General features: G+C 44.7%; 2 protein-coding genes across 3 annotated transcripts; one reads left to right on the forward strand and one right to left on the reverse strand.

Moving 5' to 3' along the window:
• Positions 1 to 10,508: 10,508 nt before the first annotated feature.
• Positions 10,509 to 12,066, reverse strand: LOC129582328 (uncharacterized). Of its 2 annotated transcripts, none has more exons than XR_008689615.1 (3): positions 11,374 to 12,066; positions 11,045 to 11,254; positions 10,509 to 10,972 (listed from the first exon to the last, which is right to left on the reverse strand). XR_008689615.1 is itself a non-coding variant. In XM_055473839.1 (3 exons), exons 1-3 carry the CDS (start codon positions 12,012 to 12,014, stop codon positions 10,632 to 10,634), a joined length of 1,110 nt encoding a protein of 369 aa, XP_055329814.1. In that variant the 5' UTR covers positions 12,015 to 12,066; the 3' UTR covers positions 10,509 to 10,631. The 2 variants fall into 2 exon arrangements, 1 of the variants encoding a protein (XP_055329814.1); XM_055473839.1 differs by having other exon boundaries at positions 11,456 to 12,066.
• An 8,777-nt stretch (positions 12,067 to 20,843) lies between these two features.
• LOC129582399 (uncharacterized) lies at positions 20,844 to 21,755 on the forward strand. Its single transcript, XM_055473910.1, has one exon. It carries the CDS (start codon positions 20,844 to 20,846, stop codon positions 21,753 to 21,755), a length of 912 nt encoding a protein of 303 aa, XP_055329885.1.
• The last annotated feature ends 1,889 nt before the right edge of the window (positions 21,756 to 23,644 follow it).

A 23,644-nucleotide genomic window follows, 5' to 3' on the forward strand; every position in this document is an offset into this window, starting at 1 on the left:
TCCCGCTCGGACAAATCATGTCAGCATCGACTCAGAAAGAGCGCAAGGAGAAAGCTGAAACTGATAAGAAGAAACGCGAATCATCTCGCGAGTCGACGGCATTATCTGAAGCAAGTAGCCGCCCAAGCACATCGACAATCATGTCAAAATCAGTCTCGGTAGGACGAACTACACGAGGCAAAACGGCTGAACCGAAGGTGGCGCCGAGCTTGGAGTCGACATTGGAAAAACAGAAACAGCTGGCCTTAGAAAAACAAAAGAAAGGAGGGAAGAAGAGTGGTGAAAAGAAATCAAAACCTCCAGCGGTCCGGAGAATTGACGCCCCTGGCATGGCAGGATACGCCAGAATTCTAGGCGACAGTGAACTCGAATATTCGGAACCAGAAAACTCTGAGCCATTTCCCGAGTTTGATTAACCAGACGGCGAAGATCTAACGGAAGATGATATGATCGAAATCACTAAGAAAATAGTGAATAGGATGCGTACCAGGGATACATCGATCACATTAAAATTCCGCAGGGAAGCGAAGGAAAAGATGGAGGCACGAGGTCACTCCTTCACAGCTCGAAAGTTTTATACGCTGGTGGAATATGCCATGAATGTCGGGAAATTGACGAAAAAACATCTCGAATGGAAACTGGGAGCGAAGTTGGTCAGAACGGGAGGAATCGATAAACAGCTGTTCGATCAACATGCTGATAAAAGGAGACAGATCGAGTTAGCTATAGCCGGAATGCGCAGCCCCATCGGCTCGACTCGACACCGTATTACGCAGTATATTAACGGCTTATGGCATGGTGGAAACGGTAATTTTGCAGAACTTGAAGCGGGAAATGCTACAACGCTAACAAAGATGATTAAAGAAGGAAAAGTCATTACCACCAACGCCCATATGGGATCTCCAATTAGATACACCTCGTTTGGACTAATACCGGTGGAAATCGAGAATCAGAACCATTACTCCGAAAGTGACGATTCGACGCTGCTTGATGTTAAAAAGCGAGATGACCCGGCTACACCTATACTAAATGTTCTCCATCGAAAGGGAGATCAATTGAGAGCAGCGGAAGCGAAACTTGCAGCAGACAGGTCCAAAAAGAAGCCGTTAGAGGACAGAGGTATCATGGATGCCGACTCTGAAACGGATGATGAAGATGATGATTTAGCAGCAGCTCCCGCAAAGCCGGTAGAGAAAACTACGACAACTCGAGTAGAGGATGAGCGGAAGGTCGTTCTCCCTACCGATAAATTGGTACAACAGGCTGAAGCTGAACTTGCCGCCATGCGGGAAAGACGAAAGACGTCGGGACTTGCGCTACCTAAGACCAGTGGGGCTGAAGTAGCAAGCCAAAAGACGACAAAGCGGACTCGACACCCTCCCAGAGCAACGAACCGAAATCGACAAAGTCATCAACAAGCTCGATGGCGAAACTCACCATCGACGAGAAAGCATCCGGAACTGTCCCTATTGACTCAGCGGAAAGTTCAGACACCGGAGCGAAATCCGAAGACCGAGAATATATGCTCGGAATACCGTTGGACAACGCCAATCAAATCTGGTGCGAACTTAAACGTTTCCTGGGAAGTCAACAAAACCAGACAATGGGCCACAGGGAGCTCAAATCGGCTATGTGCACCAATAAAGCTCTGAAATTATCGGGAAACAGTTTTGACCGGATGACTAAACGAGCCTATAAAGAAGGGAAATTAGGCTTTAGTTATACGGAGACGAATAAATGGGTATATTATCTACCACCTCCAACACGCACTCCCCGACTAAAGATGGATCTGAAGTTTTGGAAGATCGCTATGACCGACGCGGCGATACCAAGACTCGGCGGAACTCACGGAGTGACATGGGATGACCTGTCGAACTTTTTCGCCGTCAACTACGAAGTAGGCGAATTTAGCATCGAAAAAGATCGAGAGTGGATCAAGAAGGCAGTTGAGAGCCTGGTCGATGAAAATATACTGGAGATAAAAGATGACAGAATTCACCCAAAACCGGAAGATTTGTCAGATGATACACCACAAATTGGAGAAGCTGTTCAAGAAATAACTTCGGAAAAAGTTGATTCTACTCCGCAGGAGCTGCCACCAACTGAGACGAAAGCAGCTGAACCTGATCCGAAGTCAACGGCAACTAACCCGAACGAATCGAAAACTGATGAAATTGAACTGAAGTCAACTGAGACTGTGTCAGCTGCTCCAGCTGACACATCGCAAAAAGAATAGCGATTGAGAGATGTGTGATATGCGGTCAGGAAGGTCCACCGTATGTCACAGCAAAACATCATCAGTTCAGATTAAAAGAAGGCGATATGGCAGTGATTGAAGTTAAAACCGGAAAATTTAGCGAAAGTGCTAAACAGATGTGAAACGAGATGTGAAAAGTCAACAGATTAGGCGAATGAGCTTAAGACTTGGCAGGCATAAGAAGTGCGTTATGAGCTAGGAAGGTCTCAGCTCAGTGCAGGAATAGCCTAAAAATAGGCGTAAAATGATAAGAAGGACTTCATGGGATAGCGATGAGATGATGAGATGTAAATTGACATGTTCTGATTACAGATTAAAGTGGAAAAATGGCTCAAAAAAGTCAAGCCAACCGGAAAGTTAGATGACGAAACAGATCCAAGCCAGATCGACTCAAGCAAGATCGACAGCTCAACCAGCACCTCTGGCCGTGAGTAGCCAAGCAGCACCTTCGCCGGCAAGACATCAGGCAGTACCGGCACCCTCAACGAGTCAGGTGACACCTGCGATGACACCAGCGCAACGTCTTATCGATTCGGAAATTGATCGGTTTACGGGCTTTAATCCTAAGTGTCCGGACTGTATCCGAAATAACAAGGCTGTTAATGGGAAATTTCCATGTTGGAATTGCTTAATGCTGCTACCACCAGCTGAACGAAGTCTTGTGGCATATACGGAAGCCGCACGGGGCAATAAAGACGTGTTCCGAAACGTCATCTACGCCGATAATTGGCAGCATGTTCCACCGAAAGAGAAGATGTTAATCGAAGATCGTTACCGACAAGCTATTCAGAAAAGCGAAATTGGTTGGGACGCGACTTTGGAACCTCCACAAGATGATACATGTGACGCATATCGAAGAAAGTTCGATGCGGACATGGAACAGATGATGCGAGACAAGCGGCGTCAAGAGTTGGAAGCTGAAGCTATAGCCAGCCGCAAACGTGCAGAGGAACAAATCGCGCATGAGCATCGAGCAAAGTTGGCACAAAAAGGAAAGGAGCCAATAACCGTCTCTAAATTGAACGAAGATGAGGCATGTGCCAGGGTTCAATCGTTAACAATACAGATTGATGCGCTGATAAAGAACCCCCTGGACATTCGAAAAAACTTATTTGAAGCTCTTCTGCGGGAGAAGCTCAGGTTAGAAAGAGGTGAAGCACCGAAACCGGAGACGCAGATGCTAATCGAAAAGATGACTGAAGAAGCTCGCAAGGCACGTCAACGAGAGTCTGAGGCGATGAAAGCGTTTCAGAGCTTTAAACGAGATGACGGGTTTAGACGACCTCAATCACCTGCCAGACGAAGCGAAAGATCACGCGAATATTCACGAGAGAGGAATTATGACTCCCGAAATGAGAGATCACGGGAATACTCTCGTGAACGAACTCGGGACTATCATAAGGAACGAGATGATAGACCTCGTGAACGATCTCGTGATCGAGATTACCGTGGCCCGAGAGGATGGGAGCGTCACGGAGATGAAGTGGTCGAAGTCGGAACTCGACGTAAACCAGCTCTGGATAATATAGAGCGACGACCGGAACCACGACGATCGGAACCTGAACAGGAAAGACGTCAGGAACCGATGGGATGTGCGTTTGTTCATCAAAAAGTCAGGGGATTCACGCCTGAACGATCTCGAGATCAGAGAAGAGAGCGTAGAAATCGAAGTCCCGACCCACATGACAAGATGTGGCAGGAAGATGTGGCATTCTTCAATACATTCGAGTTGCCGACTAAACGATCTTCCAGTGGAGAGCGGGAAAACAGTCCACCGAAGTACACTCGAATGCAGTCAACAGTTCACGGGGTGGATCCGTTAATTGTGACATTACCGGGAGACGAACCGATGGACACATCGATACCACAAGATAACGTTGTCCATAAAAGACAGGTGCTTCTCGACAGTGATCTTCAGCCGTCGACATCGGCGAGTAAGGCACCGCCGCGACGTGAGCAAGACGTCCGTCACATAATCGAAGAAAGGCGACAACAAGATAATCGACGAGAACCGGAACCGCGACATGAACCAGAAAGTCGTCGCGAAATGAATAAACCGTCCCGGTTTAATAACCCGCAGAGACGTCCACAGTTCATCCGTAAGACGTTCAATATGGACGACCTGGAAGATCAAAGAGCTGAAATATGTCGTTACTTGGGACTGGACATCGAATCGGAACAGTCAGGAATCATCTTGACTCAGTTGCAGCACCTGCGACAGTTCCTTATTGACTCGAACTATGCGGAAGAAATTCGAGAGAGCAGACTTGGGCGATTGGAGATCACCACCGAAGAGGCGAATGCGTATTATACATCGATCAGACAGTGTGGTCTGCCAAGTCTGTTGGACTTGAATCTACTGGGAGTTCCGTTGGATACCGTCGATACCACGGGATGGACCCAAATCCGAATACCAAGAGATAAAAGAGCGACGAGAATACGTGGCGCAATTTGTGTTACGACATGTGAATCCGGCATTCAAAGTGCTGGCAGCGAGAGCAGCGATCGGCCTGGTAGTTGATCCTACCAGCCATGACGCAAGAACGTGGGGTCAGAAGATCTTTGCTGCACGATTGGCACATTACTCATCGATCAGCCAATTGAGCTCGGACATGCCGAAGAATAAAGTCCCGCTCGTATTCCGGGATAAAGCTGCCAAAATGGGATCAGCCGCTAAACATCAGGCAATAGCCAAGAAAGCGGATGATGATCTGAAGAGTGTTACGGGCAGACTGGAATATGATAATCTTCGGACGATTTTCGACTCTCATTATCAGGAGATGCTCGACCGAATCCGTTATACGATGGACACCCATTATGTGGAACCAAAAGATCATGTCCATAAATACATCAAGGAGCATCTCAGAGGACATCGATCCCAAAATACGGCACCTCCTCAAGCCCCTAACGCACCCGGCAAACGAGCTGCCAGGAATCAGCAGATCCGCGATCATTACGAGGATGTCAGACAACGGTTGGCCGATGATCCTCGTAACCGGGACTTGCAGCTTGAGGAAGATGACGCCCGTCATCTACTTGAGGCGATCAAGCGAAGTCGCCAAGTAAAAGGACGTGGACCACGCCATGTCGCCGTCCGGATTGCACAAGCAGAGCAGGATGCAGAAGTCGCACCAGCGGAACCGGCAGACCGAACTTCTGACCGAAATCAGCCAGCCTCAACTCGAAAACGTCAGCCGCGAGATGGTGGCGACGGAGATGAGTCGAACGAGATGATGGAATAACGTAAATGATTGAAAAGGAGTTGCTACGGCTTAAAGTCGGCTCTGTTGCAGTTCATCAACTCAGCTCATCTTAAAGTGTGAGAAATCTACGGTAATTAGCCGGATCTTTAAACGGAGTTGCTACGGTATAACTTGCCGGCTCTCTGTAACAAGGTTGAGATGTGCGACAGATGAACTTTACCAGGGAGGCAAGCTGAAATGAGCTTGAAAGTCGATATCAAAACGACTGAAGTACCTCCATGACCAGGATGAAGATGAATTATTACGATGTCGCACATCCGAAATCATCTAAAAGATGATCTCACCAGGGAGGAAGCGAACTTCGCTTGTCTACATGACGTCCCTCCATGACCAATACGGATCTCATCTGACCGAAGTCGTACAATAGATACGCAAATATTCCAAAGATGAAGCAGTATTCATAAGTCGTACGATGATACGCACCTGATCCTCAAGCGGATCTGATGTGATGAAAGTCGCACTATAAAAGCAAGGTGCTCAAGCGGAGCGGCGTTGCTCAATGGAGCGGAATTGGACCAAAAAGTTCCTAACGGTGGACAGGATACCTGTGACCAGATGAGTGGAGGATCCTAGTCTACGGATTTGATTAATACTTCTGTTGATCTGTTCATAACTGTTGATGTTATAGTATTTTTGATACAGATCTCTTTATTTTCACATCGTGGAATGGAAATTGTCTATGTATAGACTAGATGTGATAAATGGACTAAAAGAGATGATGTTTTTATTAGCATTTTTATGAGCACACACAGGCCGTCCGCCAAACGATCGGATTCGACACGGAGATGGATGCAGCCTCGAACGGAGCTCGGCATCCCTCCCAGAGGCATGTGAGCCATGGCTGTACTCACGTCCACCCTCACGCCTGTGGCGTTAAGCGGATGACGTGTCAGTGTTGTGTCTCCTCTGATTGGTTGTATGTGCCTTGTGTGGGCGCGCCTATGTGCGCTGCGAAGAGCGTTGATTTAGCTCTTCGCTTGGCAGATTTGCCAGTGTTCAGAGAGTTGAGTAGAGATTTGGTTTTTCACTCAATAAAGTGTGTCCATGCTAGCGGATGCCGTGCGTTGTGCATTTATCCCGTATTGATAGCATTTCACACAACGCAGGATCTTGTCAGTCTAGATCACTGTCCTGGACTCTTCCAGAGTATCACATTATACAGTATTGGCAGACATCATCACGAGTTCACAACGAGCGTCTTGCGCTCATTATTTTTATGCACAGTAGTAATTTTTGTGATTCGTAAAGGACAAAAATTTCGATTTTAATCTTTGTTTGCAGAACTGGGAACATTAAGCCATAAAATTCAAATATTGTAATATAAACCAGTAAGTGCACCCGCCTGAACAAGCCGCCGCTTTCGAAACCGATGTTTCACATTGAAGGTGGCAAACCGTAATCGGGCACGCACAGGCAAATGGGTTCATCTAAATCGGGTGTATTCAATCAGGTGGTTCTCATATTCAAGCAAAAAGTTTTCTAAACGTTGTTTTTCGTTTTCATTAAACACGCATGTAGAAAGGGTTGCTGTTGAATCGGAAAACTGAATCTGAAAAGAAGTGATTCTTACTTCGCAGAAAAATTCGCACCTGAGCCAAAATTCGCTGCCACACTGCCGAATTGCCATTTGTTCACCAACCGGAAGCGCTTGGAAATCGTAGTTTTAAACTTTTCATTTCATACTAACTTTTTGAATAAGTAAAAAGCAACCAAATTATCTCAGAAATTTTGGGTAAGTAGGAAACGTCTATTGTCAGTGTGACGTTCCATGAATTTCCGAATGATTAAATGTGCCTATCGGGCACATGGACGAGGGCGAGTGTTAATCGCAGTTATTGTATTAACACGCACTGCGCATACTTCTTAAAAGTTGCTTACCAACGGGTTACCACACAAAAGCGTTACGCTCACATCTGTACCTATTAGGAGATGTCACGAAACAGCGAATCTGAGCACGACGGGCAACATTGTTAACACTTCGTCGACTGGCAGTTGTGAGCAACGAGGTCTACTTTCATGGTGTAAGCCACCAGAAGAGCACGATTGGTCATTAACTTTTTCTGCCCAATGGTGCCTTTTGTTTAAAGGATGTTTGACCAATTCCATGAAGTGAGAAAACAAAAGAAACAGAGTAAGACAGGTGCGCCAGATTTACTTGTGATGAAAGGAGGACCTCCTTTCAGTGCTATCTCTTTCATCAGCCCAGATGACCCGGATCGACCGTATATGAGAGCACCGGCTTGCGGTATGCTCACCTGTGCTGCGTCTTCTCGGCTGCTCTAGTTGTCTTCCTTGTATGCCTTTTTGTCGAGCAAGGGAATCATTGGGCAGTCTTCTCAAACTTCCCAATGCTTCCCGTTTTTTTGTTGGGTAACGGCACAACATATATCGCTGAAAATTTACCAGTTACATACGAATGCTGTTTAGTACAAGGCCTGATTTTCTCGAAACCTTTCATTCACGCAGCAGGACGGTGAGGCCCGTTGAATGCGCATGTCCCAAAAGGATGGTGACTCACACCATCTCAATTCTTGACTTCCGGTAGCACGGAGAAGGTCAAACACAACACTATCAAAAACTAGACCCGTTTTCATGCACATAGCCAAAAAGTTTTGTTAAAAAATTATTTTTTTGAAATTTGTTACTGAACTAATAAAGTCACTTCTGGTGTGAGTAACCGCGCTAGTAGACGAAGTGTTAATCAATTTGGCAAGCCTTTAATTCGACCAACGCTCGTTTCGGCACCTAAACATTTCGGTCGCTTTGCTTTTCTTTCCGAATTCTTGTTTTAGTAATGTTTCTCATGGTTTTTATATTCTTTTACTTTTATTAACTGTTTTTTATTATGTCCATCTTCGCACCCGGACGTTTGGGTGTATGATATTTCGCGGCACCCTAACTGGACGCGCGACTTTTCACAGTAAAGCATAGCGTCGCGGGACACACGGACGCAGGGACATTTCGGTTTTGTGACATAACTATTGGTCTGAGACATCTTCCCTTTGCGACTTTACCGGTTTGGTAAGATTAGTTATCGTTTTGCCGGAAGGGCTGGAATGTATGTTCGAAAACATTTTCTCGAGACGAAATGTCTTTCGTCGGAATGTCCTGCCGACATATTGTCCCGCGATGTAAAGGGGGATGTATGCTACCAAATGTCCTGCGGGGAATCGACCTCGGCAAAATACCGGGATGCCGTTTTAGCCTTCCATTGATCGTTACGTAAAATGCGGAAATTTAATTAACACTCCAGCGGGCGGTACCCGAAGGAGCGCGAGTATCCTATTGAAAATCGGGATTTCCCGATGAAAAAATTCAATTAAGAAAGGGAATTTTTTGTGAGCTTGTACTGACCATAGGTCAGCGGTGGTAACTATGTCGCCTGCTAAACGCCAATGCCCATGGACGGTCTACAGCATAAAAGCGTTAAATTATGTAATAACTAGACGAACAGGAATTACGTAAAACTAATAACTTCATTGAATAGCACAAAAGAAGTACTTTAAAACAAAAGTATAGAAGTGGTCAACAAACTGACCACTGGTCAGCAAAAAATTAAAAACGCCTAAAAGCCGTTTTCATGTGTTTTGACCACTGCTACAAATAGAATACTGAAAATAGGCGATGCTAAGGATGTTTCTTTCCACACCTATCAATATACTCTCATATGAGACTGCACGAAGCATTATTTATGACCTTCAGCCTTACATTTCTGTCGCTTTTATACTCGCCCATTGTCCGTGTCTGCGCTTTTCCCGGGTGTTACCGCAGGTGCCAGTGTCTAAAACGGCGGGGAAGGTCCAGCTGGAATGGTCGTTAGCGCCCAATCAGATAATAGTGGTTACTAACACTTTTTAGAACGCACTAGCGGTCGGAAGTAATAGTGATGCCGCCGCCAAGGTCAACATCATCAATGTGCCCGCTTGCAGTTGCATACTGTAGTTTGCAACGGCCCGAAACTGATCAAAACTCAGAACACATGTTTCTTCAAAGCTGCGCAGCGTTCTCCCTTAGCTTACCCAAGCGATGCATCGATGTGTACAAACGCGGCAAAGCACACGGTGCTGTGCCGCCATTTCACAGTGTTATTGCAGTTGCAGTAGAATTGCTGTAGTCAGGACGGTTCCCTAAAGGTTCTGTTTTCCGGAAGCCGACCGCCCGGGGTGTTGATTAGCGACAGCGGTTTGCGCCAGCTTCCGATAAACGGAACCGCGTGGCACATGGTTTGCGTCCGAAGCGACAGTAACTTATTCCGTTTACGTAATAAACAGAATCTGTCGAAAGTGCGCCCGCCCGTGTTTTCGAAACCTTTCGTGCGCAATGGCGTTTAGCAAGCAACACGGGTTTTTGACGGACAGTGGCCTTGTACAGTGTGACTTTCAGATGCCATGACGGACATTTCTGAATAAAGCAATTTATCAATTGTACCTTGCAGATTTATTTCAAATTTATCGAATCATCGACTAGAAAGTTATTCACCAAGGCATCGGAGAGCTCAGACAGGTCGAAATAAGTCGACTTTTGCGCACCTGTAGTTTTTAAATAACTTGAGACACAAGATTGAATAATGTTTTTATAGCTGCTTTAAAGTCCCTTATTGCATATTACGTTATGGAATAACGGATAACTGTTGGCGATCGCTGGGAAAAAATCCCAAACACCTTGTCGCCTCCTGAACGCCAATGCCCGTCAACGGGTTAAAATTAACGATCAAACGAGTTTCTTTCACCGCGTCAATACGGCACGCATCCAGTCAGCGGTGTGATGAGCCACTCCTGCTTGCGTTTTACTTGGAACGAGTTTTAACAAAACGAGGCTACGTATAACTGCCGTTCTCGCGTACAGTAGCGCTTTCGGTGTTACTTACTGATGCTTTTGCTAGCGGCGACACAAACATGATTTGATAGATTATGTTGTGGCAGACTGTAGTAGTACCACTGGAATAGGAGTTCCAGAATGAACAGAAGTACAAAATTAACTATTTTCATTGGTATAAGGTAGATAATTGGTGTGAGGTTCTTGGCTTCCTGCTTCACAATAACATAACCACTAAATAAGTGAACGTGAATTAAGAGTGAGGACAGCTGTATGCAGAAAGTTTTCGGCTTGGGTTAGCTCAACAAGCCGTAAAAAATATGCGCTACAGGAGCGAAATCAGCTATTACAAAGAAAAAGATAACCAGAGATAAACAGAAACCGACACCATACAACAACGGACATACAAAAACCCCAATCATGCCGAAAATAAAGATACCGATGCGTATACGTAGCCATCTGTCAACCGCGATCGAGATCCAGAATAAGCCAAACGATGTTAACGATCCAATCATTCCAACAACTTGAGCCCAAAAAGACCACAAACCCCAAATGGCGTTTCTATAGGCTGGTGTTCTCCATAGCCATCGTTCAACCTGTGTTCGCGGGCAGTTGCTTATGTCAACGAGTTCCAAGGCTGGAAATCAGCATGCGCTTGCATTAACATTACAGTGGAAGACGTGAAAATAATGAGCAGTTGGAAGCAAACCTGAATCAGGTACGCCACTGCAAGCAATCGTAAAGCAGAGCTTCCGCAGGGCAGTGTCCTTCGTATCGTTGGCAGACACCGCATTCCAGTAGACGTATGTGACCGAATCGTTGTTATCAGCCCCGATCCACTGCTCTACTGAGAAGTTATCTTCTGGAATCGTAACGGTGGCGTTGTTATAGCGTAGATATCCGCTTCCGTCATCATGACCTGACGATCATTCCAAACAATCAGTAAACAAAATCAGGCTAACGTAATTCTATAATAAGCCGACTGCAAGGCTGGAAGGGACTACAGCATTAATATCTTCCAGAACAACGTTCACTTACACGTCAAAAGAGAAACAGAAACATTTCCCCTTAAATTAAGCCAGTTGGCTTATTATAGGTCATAAAGCCCCGAGGGACTCACATGCCGTTGTGATCATACGGATGGTCCAAGTGGCCAACGTGCCTTGCAGGATCGCACACACGGGGTATGGAAATAAACAGAGCACGATAAACAGAGCACGTTCAAGAGACATCTTTGCATCATCAGACAACGGTCGGCAGAAAGACGAGTTACGATTAACAGCACGTTTCAAAAACCGAAGAGGAAGCCTTCCGTAGAGGCCGCATTTCACTGGCAGCATGACATCATTTCCGATGTGATGCTGCGCATGGTTGACGTCAGGTTTCTTCAGCAAGTCTCTGGCTTTCCCTTGCACGACATCCAGGAGACGGTCTCCGTAATGATTCGCCAGCTTACACAGCCGCCATGCTGGGCCTATAGGTTGTTCTTCGCTGTCGTCGTTGACAGCGATCTGGAATTGTGCTACACGCGGAGCGACTGTCCGGGCGGGCGCGTTTGCATTTGGCTCCATGGCAGCAATAAAGCGGACGATTATAATTTTGGTATCACTATTTAAATTGCGATACTGCTTTTGAAAAGCGTAGACAAAGTCAAAAAAGTTATAGCTCTCAGTAATCATGCACTTGACTATTTTAGAAACGAGAATCAGTTAAGCTTGGCTGTATGATGAAATTTGTTGATGGCTTGCTTGGTATGTTGTGCGAGCTCGTGTTTCGCCATATCACATAGCAGTCAAACTAGATCACCGTGGGCCGCGCATGGCTGCGGAGCCTGCGGGCTAATTCCGTTCCTTAACACCACGTAGCAAGCACTGTACCGCAAGCTCGTTTCAGAAGCCGGTGAACACTTTAAGCGAGCAGCCAACAGCAACTACGTAAAACATCGTATAGTGCGGATGGAAATGTGTGGCCACTGACCTCAGTATTGTGTTATACCGGATGCAGCGAACACTTGTATGCGCAGCGCATAAAACTGTCGTACTGTACGCAGGTTTTGCTGAAAGATCATACGAAATAAACGACCGAGCACTTTCTGAAGACTGTATAGTATATACACGAAACGTGGTTATAACACATAATAGCAGTCACTACACATAATAACACATAATAGCAGTATAGTCACTACTTCTTACTTGCGCCGGCTGACTACAATAAATACAGGGAGGGCTGGAATGCGCTACTAGCATCCATTCGTATACTTATACTATGCAGGTTTAAGAAACGAAAAGTCGTTCACGCAAGCTTGTCGACAGAACTCACAGACGTGTAACGCAGCCAGTGGTCGGACGTGCACTAGAGTCCGGTTTTCGGACGAAAGTGCCGCATTACTCGACGTTCTGACAATGCGTGCGGAGGCCAGCAAGCAGCAGCCAGCGATGGGACCCGACAGAGGCGGAAGTTCGTCAACCGACAACAATAAGGGAGAAAGAACACCTTGCTGGCTCATAGTAGCCCTTTTGACGGCACCGGAAATATGGAGTGCCCTGCTCCAAGAAAACAATTACGAGACGCCAAATGACTTCTTTTCCAGCTGATATGAAAACTATTTTTGTCTGCTAGATGATTTCAGTGCCGTTAAAAACAGCGAAATTGTTTAATGAATTAAATAGCCTAGACTCCTCGAAATCGAGTGTCTCTGTTGGAACGAAAATGCTTCGTACCGATTTTCTGCCGTATTTGTAAGACGAGCCTGTAAAGGCGTGTATGCCCTTGTTAAGGAAAATAAAAATATGAAAACCTATTGGAATGCCCTTTGTATTAAATAATGCCCAGTACTCCGCGAACTTTTCATAAGATGAGAGATTTATTGGCACCGCATTTCTGCCAATGCACCAATCGGAGCATTTCTCAGTGTTCCATTACTTCATTAAAATCGTATGCCAGCCGGCATTAGTACGTGGATGCCCTTTAACTCCATGTACACTCGAAACAGTTGGCGGTATTGCCTCCAAACCGCCATCTAACCGACTTGATCCTACGGATTCTGCGACCAGTGCTTCTGTGGTGCAGGTCTGCATAAAAAGCATAAAACGTAGGCTGAAAAGGTTCCGCAAACACTGACCCGCAAACAACCCACAAAATAACGCGCAAGCAAAGACTTTTCTGTGTTCAAAGAGGCAGATCCGTTACTGGCCATCGGTCGGCTGGTATCACCACTTGGACCTTACGCATTTTCCGACGAACCATCGGCCGATATCTCGAACGAATGAGGAAAACATATCAAGAATTCTGATACCAAACAAGCTGTTCTTTATGAGATCTACTAGAAAACTGGCGCATCAAAAGTTTCTCGAACGCATAACGTCATCCCGGAATATTACGCCTTTATTAAAATATGTTACGGTGCACATTCTTCGCTGTTACTGGGAGAAACAGTCATTTCCTCGCAGTCCGGCGTACAGCAAGGGGATCCTCTCGGACCGGTTTTGTTTTGCTTGGTACTGCAGTTCATCATCTACAAACTGAACACTTACCTGAATGCGTGGTATATGGATGATGGGACGCTAGGAAGATCACCATCGGAAGTAATCCGTAACTTCCTGCTGCTGATAGAAGAAGCTAAAAAGATCGGCCTGGAAGTTAATATTGCGAAGTGCGAAGTTTTTCTGTGCGGGGGCACCGAAGCACAGCGTGCATCGGCCGCTAACGACTTCTCCACATTATTCCCCGGAATAGCTGTAGTGACGGCTGGTAATCTGAATTTGCTCGGAACCCTTTCTTACCAGCCGCCGTAACCCCGATGATCAACGAGAAGATCAGCCAGTTGGGAATTATGTGCAGCCGCTTGCAGCTTATCCCTAAACACCAAGCGTTGTTCCTGTTGAAGAACTGCCTTGGAGTGCCAAAAATTGTGCACATATTGCGCACCTCCCTCGCATGGATGTTCCCACAAGAGTTGAACAGGCTGGACCAAGTATTTCGCGAGACGGCGGAGATCATCACCAATGTGAAGATGGACCACCCAACGTGGCTCCAGGCCTCCCTTCCCGTTCGTTTCGGTGGTTTGGGGATCAGACGCACTGAGAAGCTGGCTCCTTCTGCCTACTTGGCATCGGCTTCCTCGTTGCATCCACCGATTTCCAGATTATGCCCGACACTGATGGCCACGGATGTCGTTACCGTCACGCGCGCCTGGAAGTTGGAAGCAGACACTGACGAACTTCCGGTGGAAGTTTTCCGACACGTCCAGAAAGCATGGGACACTCCCACGACACTGCAGACATTTTCAAGGCTGACCGCACTACGGACTTCACAGGAGGAAGTTGCGCATCTTAAGGCGGTATCAGTCCCGGAAGCAGGCTTGTGGATCCATGCATTACCGGCAGCTTGCCTTGGTAATCTGTTAGATGACAACGCTTTTCGCATAAGTGTCGCGCTGCGTTTGGGAGCACCGATCGTCACTCCACACGTACGCGTTTGTGGTGGGCTGGTCGACGAGTTCGGCCGGCACGGACTTCGCTGTAAACGGTCTGCTGGAAGATTACCACGACACGACGGAATCAGCGCGGAGTTCACCCGGGGCCTAAAATCAGCTGGCTTTCCTTCGAGAATGGAACCAAAAGGTTTATCCTTGAAAGATAAGAAGAGGCCGGATGTGATCACCCTCATTCCGTGGAAGCGCGGAAAACCGCTGGCAGTGGATGTTACCTGCGTGGACACGCTGGCAGCCTCGTATATCGACCGCACTTCCGTGAATGCCAGCGCAGCAGCCGAACTCGCTGAAAGGAAGAAACTAGCGAAACACGCTTGGATGCAAACAAGATACGATTTCGTTGCCGCAGCCTTCGAAATTTACGGACCTTTTGGAGACGGTACTAAAAAGCTAGTGGAAACGGTTGGAAACGGTATTGCGGCTTCAACTGGTCAAAAGCGGGCGAAAGAGTTTTTTAAACAGCGAATATCTATGCAAATACAACGGGGAAACGCGATTTGTGTAATGGGTACGATCCCCGACCAGGATAGCATAGAGGAAGTGTTTCTTTTGCAAATGCCGTTTTGTTCTGGTGCATAGTTTGCACTCGTACCATGATACTTATTAAAGGTTACCGTATTTATAACACTGAGTCGGCGAAAACGGATGAAAAACATAGTTGGACGTAGAAAGCTTTTCGGCACAAAGGTTGCTCTGTTTCCCAGGGGGAATCGTACCTGAAGTCCTCTATTTGATCTCTTCTTCTTTCATGTCCACGACCTAAAGTTCGACCTTGTCCGATCGAAGTAGACGTCATCCAAAAACAGGTACATGACGCTTTTTGTATTCCGGACATTTTCGTAACACAGATTTCCGCACCCGGCACCGGGCATTTCCAGGTGATAGATTTTTTTTATCTCGTCTATGTGCTCGTTTAAGAATAATAACTTTGTAATCAGTTGTAGTTTGCAGAGAAGTTTTTGTCACTTGAAATAGCGCGGTTAAGGCCATGGCTATTTTGGCTTTAATCGTTACGAAGTGAGCAGTTTGTCCTTTTGCTTCGAAACGTACGTAGCATTTAGGTCTATATATGTATCCAGTGGAAAATAAGAAAAAATCAGTATGAACTAGCCCAAACGCAACTTAAACGATGCAGTTTAAAATTTGAAATAAGATAATTCCACTAAAAAACTAACTAGTCTACACACGCTAGTGGGAAAATTCCATGTAAGCAACCACAAAATCCAGAACATAGTCCTCTTGCACCTTGCGAGGGCTTTTTTCGAAAAACAAATTTTTGAATTTGCCGCCTTTAAAAAACGATTTTACAAATGCTGGTTATCGTTATAACTCCAGTGAAACCGAATATTTTTAAATTCGCTCTCGCAATTAAGCTTTTGAGATGTTCTCGCATCTGTTGCCTGAGTTTCAAAAAAGTTTTATAACTCCGAAATTAGAAGTTAATTTTCAAAGTTGTTTGGCTGCATTTTTAGCGGCACCTTTCGAAAGTTCATGCAAGTTTATGTCTCCTGTGCACATGTTGGCTGATTCCACTCACCACATGTATCCGGCCACATAGACTATCCAGACAGCCGAGTGTTCGCTTTAGCCACACCTGCGTTTGATCACAGCCTATTGTCTTTCTGTGTTTGCTTTCATTCTACCGATGTCCAGCGACGTTTTATGGCTCGACATGACAAAAGATGTATATTGCAAATTTATGCTTCCATTGACTTTATATCACATCTTCGCTAGCTTGCAATCACTAACGTAATGGTTAGCCGGGCCAGTCATTAGATGCAGTGTCGACCACTTTAGGTCGCATACTTTAAAAATTCATATTTCGATGTCTACTGATGTTATAGGTTTGAACTTTCTTCCAATTAATAGAGCAGTCTTCATTTAGTATGTATGAGTTTTTACGGAAAATGCCATTTTAGCATTAAAGCCAAAATAGCCATGGCCTTAGTATACTGTTGCAGCGCGGAATGTTTCTGTGTCTGGTACAGGAATCCAAGAAACTTCCGCAGGGCGGAGATACGCTTCTTTCTAAGCTCTGACGCTTATGGCGGAAACCGGTGCTGCTGAGTTCAGACACAGTGTCACGTATTTACTGAGCGGCAATACCCACTTTATTAGCAGCTCAGGCGCTGCGCTTTGGCAGACTAAACAACAAAAATGCAAGAACGTACGTACAGGTATTACTAGTAATACGAGGTACAACACTAAGTACAAGGAACAAAATCTGCATTCTGCACATTATCAATCACAACTTCACAATTAAGAAACCTTTACTATACACAAAGCATAATGCTATTGCTGACGATATGTGCGCAATGACAGCGATACATTTGCCCACTGTTTGTTGATTTTTGACCAAAGCGTAGCGTAGGTGCTCTATGTTGTGACTAATGCGAAATGTGATGCTCATATCCACAACGGCGTAGCCGACATTTGCACAAACATGAATGTACGACCATGGTTGTAAATACGCGGAGCATTAAATTAACTGAATCGCATTTATACGTAACTGAGTTTATTTAGAGCCATAAACCATTTTTGAGATATGACACTGGTTGCTGGCAACTTGGCACTGAAAATACCAAACATTATTTTTATACAGTATACCAAATATAGATGGGAGACTATGGGGAGACTGTGCAACCGATGCTCAAAAAAATTATTAAATTTTCTGCCATCAATCGCTCGCAAAAGCTGAGAACATCTGGATTTTAAACTGAACTTCTGTCAGAAAAAGCAGTTAAATTGCACCCGCCCGGACAAGCTGCCCTTTTGTCAACCATGGTCGTACATTCCGCTAACTAAACTTACTCTGCTGCCACCTCGCGTGCCGGTTCCGTTGCAAAGCAAACGTTGGTTGAAAGCACCCATATCGCTGTCTGCAGTGTATCCTTTCTGGTGCGTGTTCTCTTTGGGATTAAACAATTTTGCAAGTGCTGTTGCTCCTACTCTTTTCCTCCACAGCTGCACGGTTGATTTCACGCTGTTTGCCTAGGAAATTCAATCATGCACCAGTCTGCAGCGTTAAGGGTATTTCCCCAAGTGTATTTGTACAAACTTGTCCCGTTATTCAATCTCATCACCACAGAGACAAATACAAATTCTCGGGTTAAGCCAAATTTCATACTACTACGCAGTAAGCACCGCGTCGCACTATTTACGCTCTACATGAATTCGGCATGGCTGATGCATGCCAAATATCGATCTAAACTATGAGCTAGCCATATAAGCTATATAATATTAATTTAATTTTATCCTTCTTAGTCACCATGAGTATTGAAAGGAGTGAATTTGTCGTTGCAGTGGACTAACTGATGTTCATAAAGCAACTTTGCTCTTCCATAGATCAACTTTCTGCTAGATACATGCTATATATTGACGATAGAAATTACGGGCAAGGTTGTACAGAATTACCCGTACACGATCAAAGCATGGTACACGTAATGCTCAGCAAACGTATCGGATGCTCGAGAATGCTTCCAGATTACTACTTAATTACTAGCGGTAGTCATTCGTCCGGCAGCAGTTTCATCTGTCTAGTGATTAAATGATGGTGCTTATTGCTTGGTTAAAAGTAGAGTATCATGTGTTTACTGACGTTTTAAATGCTAACTGGTTTGGGTATTTTACAACCAAAATCAAGATCCGGAAGATGTTTATGAACAATTCCATAATTATGGCGTTTTTCACAAACGTTTTTCCGATTGGGATATTGTTGTTGAATGGATTGGGATTAGGCTCTTTTCCACCGCGCAATCACCATCACGATCTTCTTGGACGACATATACATAAAAAAACTGGGCATATAAATCGCTCTCTACATTCTGTCTACTCAAATTGGCATATTATCTAATTTTTCCTTTTCTGTTGAGATAATATTAATATATATCGAGATATTTGATATATATCTCGATATATATCAAGATATATATCAAATATCTTGATACGTGATATCAAATATCTTGATATCACGTATCAAGATATTTGATATATTTCAAGATACATATTTCCTATATATACTAAATCCTGGTGTGTGTATGGGAGCAGAAAACAGTTGTGTTATCAGCTTATGTATGTAGTTGGTCAGAAATCCGCTGATAATCACGCACTCAATATCTCGCAGGTTGGGACGATGATTAACGGACTTAACAAGAAAAATAGTGATGTCGCCGATAGTCGGATTCCGGAGCTGCGATTATCGGCGATAACAACATTTTCATTGTGTCTTTACGTTAGCAAATATATCTTATAGACAGGATAAGTATATAGTGATGTATAACAGAAAAGTATATCGTATCCGGCTGAAATTATCTTCGACTAAAGCGACTATTTGCGAATCGTATGCCACGCGTGTGTCAGGCTCGCTGGGCACTTGCACATTCCATGATTTGGCCGCGCCAGTATTTAATTTTTCGTCATATATACTAGTAGCATAAACATTTATTAATACGGGTGACTGCAAGCACGGTGTATACGGTTCCAGGTGCTTGCAAACGTACAGCTTTTAACCTATCCGCAAGGCTGTTGATATTTTGATGACCCGCTGTTTCGTCGACGGAAATTCGTTTACTGACAATAGGTCGAACAACTCGATATCGACAACTTAAGATTTAAGTCCGCCTTAGTTTTCTTAGTTTTTCGTAATTATGCTTTCTTGGGTCTCATACTCTTAGGTTTTCTTAGGCTTCTTTTTGGTTTTATGTTTTCAAGTTTTTACGTTGACCTGCGGTGTTGGCCGTCGTCGTCGTGCGGTCAGCTTTGTGCCGGTCGACGAAATGTTAGTCAACAAAATGTCGGTGAGGCAAATATTTGCAAACCAGCCAGGATTTTTTTTGTTGTACTCTGTACCGCTGTACCGCGCAGTTTTCATAACAAGCGTTTGTTTAATCCCAGCAAAACTCCATCCTTTTTCATATTCTGCTCTTCTATCTGTTTACGGCGAAAGACGCACAATTTCGGTTTGATTAGTGTTTGCGCTCCCTGAGCTCAACAGGCAACTCTGCTAATCAATTTATTGGCAATAGCCACCCCATTAACAAGTGGGTTACGCGGAAGTGGGCTGTTAAGCCTGTTATCGATCATGCACGTGGATCAAGAGGCCCGCGCTGAGGCGCTGAGTCTGATCCCTAAAGGGCTGAGTCTGACTAGGGCGCACCTGTCAGATGGTGATTTGTACTTTACCGGAAATACTGGCAGATGTCATAGACATCCAGTAATTAATGTGGTATTAATTAAGCCCTATACGCGAAGTACAGTAGTTTGACAGCGATTTTAACTCTGTCCGAAACGGGACGTTTAAAATAACCGCAGTGATAATAATTATAAGCTATTGTTACGTTTGGCCACACTGCTCTAGTTAAAAATACTTAAAAGAAATACTGCAATTATTTCTTCATACTATTGAATTGTTTTCATTATGTTACGACCGTGGTGTTGACAAGTTGACGGCGGCTATCGTGGTTTGATTAATTACCAATGTGCATGGTCTGCATGCTCGTTAGCAGGAGTATTACTATGACCATATGCATGTGAAGATATTTATGGCCATATGTGTGCGAAGACATAATAATCATTATGGTGTACATGGTGACTCACCATGTACCCCATATTTAAAATTTCGCCGCGATTACCGCGCAACGTTTACGATATACTTTGCTCACCATTGGTGAGCAAAGTATATCGTATCGACACACGGAACATACTCAGCGGTTAAAGATAGATGAGGTTTTGATGCCACTGCCACATCCGACCATTGGTCGCATGCCGGACATGACACATGTTACGCAGAGCACTGAGCAACGTGTGCGACTTTTTCACACACCCGATTCTGTAGTGCAAGCTCATCAAGCGACTCCGGTACTGTGATAAACAGGCGCAATCCGAGGCACATTAAGGTTACCCGTACCCCTATTTTGGCTTTTACCGTTCGCAAGTACAGAGATACAGCGGTAACACTGTAGGCACACGTCGTGGAAAACTTTTGGAATAGCAAAGAATAGGTTACAGGTTGATAAAAATGAAGCCGGCAACTACAAAATGGTGCGATACTTCCTTCCCGGCTAATTTCAGCTATTTCCGGCTATTCTCCGCTATTCCGGGCTATTCTCCGCTATTTTCCGCTATTCCCCGCTATTCCCCGCTATTCCCGGCTATTCTCCACTATTCACGGCTATTCTCCGCTATTCCGGGCTATTCTCCGCTATTTTCGCTATTCCCCGCTATTCCCGGCTATACCCTGCTATCCCCGGCTATTCGCGGCTATTCTCGGCTGTTCTCCACTATTTCTGACTATTCTCCGCTATTTCTGACTATTCTCTGCTATTCCCGGCTATTCTCTGCTATTCCCGGCTATTCTCCGCTATTCCCGGCTATTCTTTGTTATTCCCTGCTATTCTCCGCTATTCCCGGCTGTTCTCCGCTATTCCCGGCTATTCTCCGCTATTCACGGCTATCCTCCGCTATTTCTGACTATTTTCCGCTATTCCCGGCTATTCTCCACTATTCCCGGCTATTCTCCGCTATTCCCGGCTATTCTTTGTTATTCCCTGCTATTCTCCGCTATTCCCGGCTGTTCTCCGCTATTCCCGGCTATTCTCCGCTATTCCCGGCTATTCTTTGTTATTCCCTGCTATTCTCCGCTATTCCCGGCTATTCTCCACTATTCCCGGCTATTCTTTGTTATTCCCTGCTATTCTCCGCTATTCCCGGCTATTCTCCACTATTCCCGGCTATTCTCCGCTATTCCCGGCTATTCTTTGTTATTCCCTGCTATTCTCCGCTATTCCCGGCTATTCTCCACTATTCCCGGCTATTCTCCGCTATTCCCGGCTATTCTTTGTTATTCCCTGCTATTCTCCGCTATTCCCGGCTGTTCTCCGCTATTCCCGGCTATTCTCCGCTATTCACGGCTATCCTCCGCTATTTCTGACTATTTTCCGCTATTCCCGGCTATTCTCCACTATTCCCGGCTATTCTCCACTATTCACGGCTATTCTCTGCTATTCCCGGCTATTCTTGGCTATTCTTAGCTATTCCCTGCATGCTCGGCTGTTCTTATTTTGATTAGTGTGAATATTATAGTGCTCGTATAGTTTTCTATGTGGCATTTGTTAAGCCCATCAGAGTGACTTTCAGAATTTAAATGCAAGCTGCGGCCTACTTTTAGCTTCTTGTCGTGCTACTCGGCAGTTGATTTTCAGCTGTGTCCTTTTGAAACTTACATACTGCCGGGGCAGAAGTAACCCACATCAATTCACATTTCTACCTGCTCTCAGAACAATAAAGATTTTCTATCCGCCCTCCAGGTTCAGTTAGTGCAACGAAACAGAAATCAGTGCTTCATCATTCTGTTGACGAAGATTCCGAAAATGAAGTACCATTAAGTTAATAGATTTTCACGTGATTTCTTTCAATATGGCTTCCTCCATTCTCCCAAAAAAGCGGAAAAACACTCCTGCAAGTGGAATTCAGGAGCCGCACGTGCAGGTAATGATATTAGATAAGGATGATTGATAACAATAATATGTGCAAAGATTACGTCAAATGAGGACGCATCTTTTTATTTTGTCCTGTTTTTTGTTTTACAAAGAGCTTAGTGCAAGATATTATGAAAACGCTAAGTCAGGTAATATACTGGCAAAATATTGAGGTGTCGTGCTCGACAGCGATTTGTTTAAACACCTTGTAACGATGGTTAATAGAAACGCATTTACTTAACTACCAGAAATATGGCAGGTTCCCGACATCAGATTCGCAGAAACCACAGTTAATGGACGCTACGAAACATTTGTCATACGAAGGGTTGGTAACTCTGAGAAAAGAAAGTCAATGGCCAACTTCGTTATGCGATTCCGTTTTATGATGCGAGGTAACACTGCCGAAAACAAGGCAGCCGTTGGTGGATGGTGGGTGGAAGTGCTCGCTGATTTCACTGACACAGATTCCGCGTAAGTTTATTGCATATACTCAATTTTGTATATTATAATTTAAACTGGTAACCAAGTATATTTACCCAAACTGTAATCAGCGGAGTAATTTGCATGCCGTTCTTAACAGGTTGTCTGCTCTCGATATAGAAATGAATGTACTGGCATAAATAACACCAAGTGCGTGACCTTTGCACGACAATTTTTGCACTTTTTTATCTGCACGAAATACAGCTGTATATCAAACTTAAATAAACAATCCTACAAAACTAAGATAACTGCCTGAATTTTAAGAGTTTTAAGCGCGCCGTAGTACCGGCAACGATGCCGATATACCGGAACTTCTCTGCCAAGTTCTCGTGAAGTTTATGAAAATAAACCCGAAGGTACGCACATGGTTTAGCTACACATAATATAATTAAATTAGGTATACACATAATTTCGAACAACTTACCAGGGCCCGGTCACCGGCTCCCCGGTCAGAAAAATTTCGTTTTTGTTTAGAGCCGGAGTAGGTACCAAGAATTCTTAAAGATGTATTTTCCTCGGCATTGGTCCAGTGGGCGTGGAAAAAAACCAATTTGTTTGTGGTCTGTATTGTCAATGGAAATATGGCACTTATAGTATCTGTATTTTTTAGCACGTATGTTTTTTCAGTAGTATAACTAGAAGTTTTTAGCCACGCCTACTGGACCGTTGCCGGTGAAATAATTTTTTTGTTATCAGTACTAAATCTGTAGTGACCAGGCCCTGGTTAGTTAGCTCGTGGATCTGTAACTTGCACCGTGAATTATTAAACTTTGATTACGATTACATCCGGTAGCGCAACTAAATAAGTAGCTACGGATAAAACAGCAATAATTTCCTGTTGGGATATTTTAGTGGCATAAAG

This window comes from Paramacrobiotus metropolitanus, unplaced genomic scaffold, assembly GCF_019649055.1.
Source record: "Paramacrobiotus metropolitanus isolate TYO unplaced genomic scaffold, Prichtersi_v1.0 Parri_scaffold0000007, whole genome shotgun sequence".
Classification (NCBI taxonomy): domain Eukaryota; kingdom Metazoa; phylum Tardigrada; class Eutardigrada; order Parachela; family Macrobiotidae; genus Paramacrobiotus; species Paramacrobiotus metropolitanus.

Coding starts and splice junctions, on each gene's coding strand:
- LOC129582328 (XM_055473839.1), bottom strand. CDS start 12,014: ATGATTACTGAGAGCTATAACTTTTTTGACTTTGTCTACGCTTTTCAA. Junction 11,255..11,455: donor CCGTATGATCACAACGGCAT/GTGAGTCCCTCG, acceptor AATGATCGTCAG/GTCATGATGACGGAAGCGGA. Junction 10,973..11,044: donor CAGTGGCGTACCTGATTCAG/GTTTGCTTCCAA, acceptor GCTGATTTCCAG/CCTTGGAACTCGTTGACATA.
- LOC129582399 (XM_055473910.1), top strand. CDS start 20,844: ATGAAGCCGGCAACTACAAAATGGTGCGATACTTCCTTCCCGGCTAAT.